The sequence below is a fragment of the Salminus brasiliensis genome, chromosome 5 (assembly GCF_030463535.1).
Source record: "Salminus brasiliensis chromosome 5, fSalBra1.hap2, whole genome shotgun sequence".
In the NCBI taxonomy this organism is placed as follows: domain Eukaryota; kingdom Metazoa; phylum Chordata; class Actinopteri; order Characiformes; family Bryconidae; genus Salminus; species Salminus brasiliensis.
Genome location: NC_132882.1, coordinates 45,164,812 through 45,172,301, shown reverse-complemented (window position 1 = coordinate 45,172,301; position 7,490 = coordinate 45,164,812). Strand labels below are relative to the sequence as shown.

General features: G+C 46.4%; 1 protein-coding gene across 1 annotated transcript in view; it reads left to right on the top strand.

The window, feature by feature from the left end:
* ube2s (ubiquitin-conjugating enzyme E2S) overlaps positions 1-6,727 on the top strand; it is a 7,472-nt gene extending 745 nt beyond the window's left edge. Inside the window, exons 2-4 of the mRNA XM_072679074.1 lie at positions 1,990-2,137; positions 3,015-3,205; positions 4,051-6,727. Of these exons, the coding sequence (XP_072535175.1) occupies positions 1,990-2,137; positions 3,015-3,205; positions 4,051-4,407 (696 nt within the window). The 3' untranslated portion in view covers positions 4,408-6,727. The remainder of the gene's footprint in view (positions 1-1,989; positions 2,138-3,014; positions 3,206-4,050) is intronic.
* Positions 6,728-7,490: the final 763 nt, after the last annotated feature.

Sequence of the window (7,490 nt, the reverse complement as noted above, 5' to 3'; positions counted from 1 at the left end):
TAGGCCATTAATTAAAAAAACAAGCCCGGTTCCGAATTAAAACCAGGGTCATCTTGTGATCTTGATACTTTTTAAAGTCTCTTAAAAACTTATATTCGATACCTTTTTTTTTCCTTAATTATTTTTTATTAATTGTTTTATATAAATAAATATGAAATCAGTTTTTTTTTTTGCTTTAAAACAAAAATGAAATCACTGAAACTGATTATTATATATATTATATAGTGACGTCACTGAGCGTCTCTACGTGAATACGGTAGTTACGATATATGCACGTCATTAAAGTCATTTATTATTAACTTTATTTTTTAAAACTCATGTTTAATTCACCGTAAATTAGTTTATTAATCAACTTGACCAGCACACGGTGACCTGAAACCCTGGCCGCGTCCAACCCGTATGGATCATTCTCTTAATATTTGTGATGCAATTAATTAACCTTCACTAAATATCGACGGGTGAAAGTTTGACGTCGTCGTTTCTATGTCTGTGCATCTCTACTCCTTTTAAACATGGCAGTTCTTTAGGGGTTGTTTGGTAAAGACGGTGGGTTCGGTGTCGAATACCTGTGTTCCACATAAGCACCGTTTTTGGGACCGTGTCAAGACACCGATGTTTACACCAATGTCTTCCTCACACCCAGCGCTAAAACCTCTGAAAGCTCAGCTCACTCGCCTATTTATTTTTAACAGTTCGCCAAATATTCATATAAACCTGATCAGTCTCGAACCCCAGCTGCGGTCGGCTCAGGCGAGACGTGTTGAGCCCGTTAGGATCTGGATTCGCTAAAATGCGTCTCCGGTTTAACCTGGTGAGATCAGCTGTTCTGAGGTGAAGGAGGGTCCCGGTTCTCCAGCGTTCAGCTCTGTCGAGATCTGGAGGAGCTCCAAGAGAACGTTTTTTGGGCAGCATTCGACTGCTCCTAGGGCTCGGTGGTCGACCAGGTTTGTGGCGACTTGAGATTTTGTGGCGTTCCTGATGATACCTGAAGGTTGAAGGTGTCAACGACGTCCCTGGCGTTCTCTTCATGAAGCCGTAATTCAGACGTCCTCCAGAAACCACCTCGTTTTCATCGCTGCACCCACTTGTGCACCTGCCACCGATTTTCTCCTCATCACATGTGCCCGGTCTCTAATCTCCAATCAATCTGGCTCTCAGCCGAACACCTTAAATACCACCTTCTCGCTTCAAAAGCAGCCACTTTTCTCCTGCTGCACAGAGAGCTGGATTTCTCCCAGTTCTCTTCACTGGTGGTGTGTCTCGCCTCTCACGTCAACCTGGGACGGTGGGATCTCTACAGCATTCCTAATGGGTCCCCCCTTCGTGCCACCAAGACTGCCCTGCCCTGCTCTGTCGTAAGACCGTAAGACCTCTGAAGGTGTCCTGCTGTGGTACCTGGCACCCAGACGGACGTTGGCAGCAGATGCTTTAAGGCTGTAAGTTGTGAGGTGGACCTCCATGACCCTGTCTCTGGTGCTTTTGGTAGGTACCGGGAACACCCCGCAAGACCTGCCTGATGGTTTGGAGATGTTCCGGCCCAGTCGTCATATTAGTTTATTTACGGTTATTAATTAGGTTTATAAATGGCTTATAAATCATTAATAAGCAGGTAATGCGAATAAAAAGGGAAACCGTGAGCCCGTATTCTTTCCTGGTCTTCCCTCGGACCCTGTACACCTGGTCTCTTTATCCAATGCGAGTGTAAATGCACCGGAGACTCGTCCCACACATTCGACTACCCAGCCTAAACGCATGTGCCTGAAATCGTCCTGGGATACAGTCCAGATACTGGTCAGGTGTAAACAGGGTCTCAGCCAGGGTCAAATCTCTCAGCTGCAGATGTTAAACCCAGATCAGGCTCAGCCCGTTGGTCCGAAATGCTCGTTTGTGACCTCATAAAAGCTCCTGTTGGTGTTAAGTTGTGGTCGGTTCTGATCTGAATGCAGGCTGATCGTCTTGCTCTTCTTGTTTGTCTCTTCCTCTGAGCAGAACTCGAACGTGGAGAACTTGCCTCCTCAGGTTTTGAGACTAGTGTATAAAGAAGTCTCGGCGCTGGCAGCAGACCCACCAGAAGGGATCAAAATCTACCCCAGCGAGGAAGACATCACCGAGCTTCACACTGCTATAGAGGGTCCAGGTAGTAATTCGCTAGTTTTGCTCTGTTCTGCCTCAGTCATGTTTACACAATCGGTCAAGAATTTGGACCGGTTTCTGTTCGCTGGTTTCAGATCAGGTCTAAGCTGGGCTTGGGTGATCTAGGTGGTTGAAAAGCAGGGCTTTGCCACCATAGAGGTATCTCATTGAGAACCCAGCCCTAGTTGTCCACCCTCTCCAAAAATCTCACGTCCCTGTCCTGATTTCACTCCCAAAGGACAGTCTGGCAGCTGTTAAGCACTCTGCTGATATACTCGCGCTATAGAAACCCTAATCGCAGCATATTCACCCACTATAAACCAGTTATTACACACCAGTAGACCAACAGATCAGTCCAGAGTGGGGTTTTTTTACGGCGAGTTAAGCAGTTTGTCTGTAATTGGACATGCCTAAAGTTGGCTCCATGCTCAAATTATTCACCTAGTGTAGTCGGGAGCGTTCATATCTACCTCGGCCTGTTGGTGGTGGACTCCTCTGGTTTGTACGATTCCGCAAAATATCAGAAAAAAATCGCAACCAGGAAACAAAGGAAGTGAAATGGTGGTGCCCTAGGCTCTGAGCTGGCTTACCAACGTGGATTTCAACTCTAATGACCCGTTTCTCAGCCAGTAAACAGCCTTTAGTGACTTTAACGGGTCAGAACCAGTATATAGCATCAGCAGCCATGCTAATTGGTGCATACCCCATTACTTGTTAGCTCCATTAGCCCGTTAGTAGCTCCATTCCAAAACTAAAGACGCTAACTTCACCGCCTGATCGGCTCCGTTTGGGACGGGGGTTAACTTTGGTTAAATTTGGAGTTGGACGTGAAGCTGGATAACATCTCATCTGATCACTTTCTCTTCGACTTTTCCTAATAGAAGGGACGCCGTACGCCGGAGGAGTGTTCCGAATGCGCTTGGTCCTGGGGAAGGATTTTCCCGCCGTACCCCCCAGAGGCTATTTCCTGACCAAGATTTTTCATCCGAATGTCGGGCACAAGGGTGAAATCTGTGTCAACGTTCTGAAGCGGGACTGGAAGGCAGAGCTGGGCCTCAGGCATGTATTGCTGGTAAGTAGCGCAGTTCGCCCGCCGTTGCTTACGCAGCGTTCTCCCCGGGTCGGACAGGTGTGGTGCGCTGACCTGTCCGCAGTCCTCAGCCGTAGGTTTCTGAGGATTCGTTGTTCGCAATCTGTTCCTCTTAATTCACTCTGTTAATGGAAAGCCAGAGGAAGCCTTTATTTATCCAACATGGCCTGCTCCAGATTGCTTGGGGTGTTGTTGCCAAGTAGTCTAGTGAGCCACTAAATTAGTTAGAAAAATGTATGACTGCGTTCTGTGGGACTCTGAAGACCAACGTCCTGCTCAGAGGGTTTACAGGGCCGGGAGCGGTGAGTTGGATGATTAGGCTGGTATCAGGATTGAGCTCTGAGCCCAGATTTAGTTGATCAGTCAGGACCGGTTTGGTATCTGTTGGCGCTCCTTAGTTTGGGTTACGACCGTAGATTGTAGACTAACATTGCTAACAAACACTGGGCTTGGGTCGTCCCCAATCTCACCCATGTAAATGTTATCTGGTCCCGCTTACTCCACCGTCCATTTATCCAACTAATGAAGATCTGAGTGTTCAGAGTTTTAAGGAGGCCAACGTTTTGGGCCTGTCTTTACAGGGAGATGAGATTGGTGACTGCCTGAACCCAGTGTTTATTAGCAATGTTAGCCTAGCATCCCCGGTTGTATCCTGCATCCTGGCTGATCTCCTGAATCAGCGCTCAATCATGTTCAGTGATTTCTTTAAATAACCAAAATATTAAGGATTGCGTAGCCTCAGAGAAACCCCCTGGAGCTGTGATTGGTCAGAATGATCAGAATGCTGATTGGTTCTGTCTCTGTCTCTCCCCCTCTCTCGCTCTCAGACTATCAAGTGCCTACTCATCCACCCTAATCCCGAATCCGCTCTGAACGAGGAGGCTGGGCGGTTACTGTTGGAGGACTATGCAGAATACGCGTCTCGGGCCCACCTCCTGACGGAGATCCACGCCATGGGGGGCTCCTCGGGGGCTCTTCAGGAAGCCGGGGACGGACCCCAGCCCAAAAAACACGCGGGAGACCCGAGCAAGCGGGCGATCGCGGCCGGTGCCACGACGACCGTGGGCGGGCCCGGAGGGTCAAACGGTAGCACCACTACCAGCGGCACAAACAGTAGCAATAGCAGTAGCACCGCAGCGGCGAAAAAGAAAACAGATAAGAAACGAGCGCTGAGGCGGCTATAATGCTGAAGCTACACTTTTTATTTGTTTTGTTTGTTTGTTTCTCTTTTTTTGTTGATATAAATATTGAATTGTAGACCATATTTTTCCTTCTTTTGTTTTTATCTTCTTCCATTAATCTTCATATATATTTTTATGTTTTTATGATTGATATAAACAGATCTCCCTTTTAAAGTGCTACTCTCAGGATTCTCACTACTTCTATCATGACAACTCGCAATGTATATGAGCTCACTTTTGGAAGATCAAATGACTGCAGTGTGCTTTACCCCCCATCCAACACAACCCCCACCCCCCCTTTCAGATTTCTGGTGCCCTTTATGCTCTGGTCAGTATTTTCGCCTTTCCACCATGCTCCCTGCTCAGCTTCATCCTCTTTAGTTTAAAGAGGTTTGAGAGTTTTGTATTTATTTATTTCCCGCTGCCTCCTCCTTATGAGTCCCGAACCTGTTCTGAGTTTTACATCTCACTCATCTCTCCCAAACAGGCCGTCGCCTGTGCAGAGGGTAGCGCAGACATTGCTCTTTGAGCCCGACTCTGTGACTCGCTTACTGTGGAAGCCACCTGTAAAAGAAAGCTAAAGCCTGTAATGGTAAACGATCAGTGTAAGGTGTGTGTTTGTGGGGTGGGGTGGGTAGTAGTGACTTTAACACACACTACCGTTCAGAAGTATTGATCTGATTATCGATTAGTGATTGCTGAGGTTTCCTTCCAGTGCATTGCCCACCAGTGCAGAATGAAATACTAGAAGCTTTGAGGTACTTTATGATTGTTGGTTCAGTTCAAGGTTAAAACCCGAGAGCTGATATCTTCATCTTTGGAGAGTGAACGTAAAAAAAAAAGGAAATCTGAGCTAAATCTGGATCCGGATTCTAGATAAATTGATCATTTATTAGTAGAAGATATCAAAAAATAAAACCCATCAAAATTCAGACATTTTAGTGTGGTCATCCCGGGTCGCCTGAACTAGTGGTTCTCAAAATGGTCCTTATAGACCATGGGACAGTCCCGAAGTGTAAAAACTGGTCCCTTAAGGCTAGGACTGTCTCTGGGGTCTGGTTTGAGAACCAGATTGACCGCTTCTGAGCGGCCGTCCACGTTAACGTGAGATTTTAAGACCCGCTGTCCTTCTGCACCGCGGTTTAGTCCTTTTTGTCATGAGATATTAAAGAGCGGCTGCACTTTCAGACAGTGGCTGGGTCAGAGGGTCCGGTCTGTTTGAGTGGTTTTAGAATCGACTTTTTTTGTTTTTGGCGGTCCTCGTTTTTCTGTGAGGGGCTTTTATTTATTTCATTTTAAAGGAACCTGAGAATGAGTTGAAATTCACTTAAAGGTCTCGTTCAGGCTTTTTACCAACTGGCTGAGGACGTAGCTTCCTGATGAGGGTCTGTGTGTGTGTGTGTGTGTGTGTGTGTGTGTGTGTGTGTGTGTGTGTGTGTGTGTGTGTGTGTGTGTGTGTGTGTGTGTGTGTGTGTGCGCGCGCGCGTGTGTGTGTGTGGTTTTTGGGGGTGTGTTTGGTGCTCCGGTTCATGCAGGCTCCTGAACGGAGGGGCCTTGGAAGTACTGGCCATGTCGAGATTTGGCCTCGGTGGAGAAGGCGGAGGTTCGGTAGTGCTGTGGCCTCAGAAGGTTCAGAGGGGGTTAACATGCCTGTAGATTACTGTAGGACTTTAAATAAGGAAAACAATGAAGGGGTTAAAGTGCTCTTCAGAAATGTCTTCTAAGGTCTCACTTTTTTTTTTAATTATTATTAATTTTGTCTCCCTAAGTTCAAATGTATTATTTTTTATTTTAAATAAGTTTCCAGACTCTCAACTAGCCTCCGAGATTTCGTCCCGAAGATGCAGATCAAGGGCTTGCAAAGAAGGCAGTTCGCTTACCATCCCCAGACGTCCTGGACTGGTTACCCAAATCTACAACCCCCCCCTCCTTTTTTTTTTTTTTTTTTTTTTAAATGTCTTTTGTTTATTATTATTATTTTTAAAGCTGCAGTCCTAAACGCCATCTTTCTACACCCTTTTTTGTACATTAGATCTGCCCTCTAGCCCGGCTGGTCTTAAGGAGGACGTCTCCCATCCTTGCCACTCTAGTGGACTCCTCCCCGGTCTGGTTACGTTTAGAGCGTGGACGTCCCGGCAGTGTCCATCGCTCTCGGTATGGGGGGAGTCCTACGTTTCTCAAGGAAACCCTCTGTAACCTTTCTGAACTCTGGCAAGACCACGCATACGGGTACCCTCTCGCCAGTTTGTGAGGTCCTGGGCGGACTGTGGGGCGTTTGTGTCCATGTAAGTTATTTAAATTAATAATAAAGTATATTAGAAAACGTCCCGGCCTCTTTGTTGGTGTCGCTGTGCACGTGGTGTTGACTGCGCTGTTGAGCGCATACGAGCACTGAGGAACTTTCAGAGGTTCTTCTGCTTCAAAGAGCCTTTCCTTTTTTTTGTACAATTTTCTTGAAGGTCTCTACTGTCTAGGAAACACTGTTAGCTTTTATGGGATTTGATTGCATTCAGGGAGGAGAGGTCAGGTCAGGATGTTGGATCCTACTGGATGGAGCTCCACCATCCATCATTCCAGAGAACACAGTTCCTCCACTGCTCCACAGCTCCTCAATGCTGGGGGGCTTTATACCCTCTATAGCCCACGGCCTGGCATTAGGCAGCATGGAGCCAATAGGGTCATGATGTTGATCTGCTCCAGAGGGTCCTATTCTTTTGGCAGTACTTCTTCTCTACAGGGACTAGACAAGCTGTGTGTGTGCATTTGCACATAAGCTGTTAGATGCTGCTATTACTATCCGATAGAGGTGTTAAAAGCTGTGAGCTGTTATTTCTGCACAATGTAGGTGTTAAAAGGACTTATTACCACCTAAGAGGTGTTATAAGCAGTTATTACTGCATATTGGAGGTGTTATAAGCTGTTATTCAATAGATGTGTTATAAGCTGATTACAACACATGTTATTAAGATGTTATTACTACACAATAGAGATGGTACAAGCTATTAGTACTCTACACTATACAAGCTGTGTGTGCGTTTGCACATCTGTGTCTTGGCAATGGGTGTAGCTTAAAGTAGCTGAAGGCC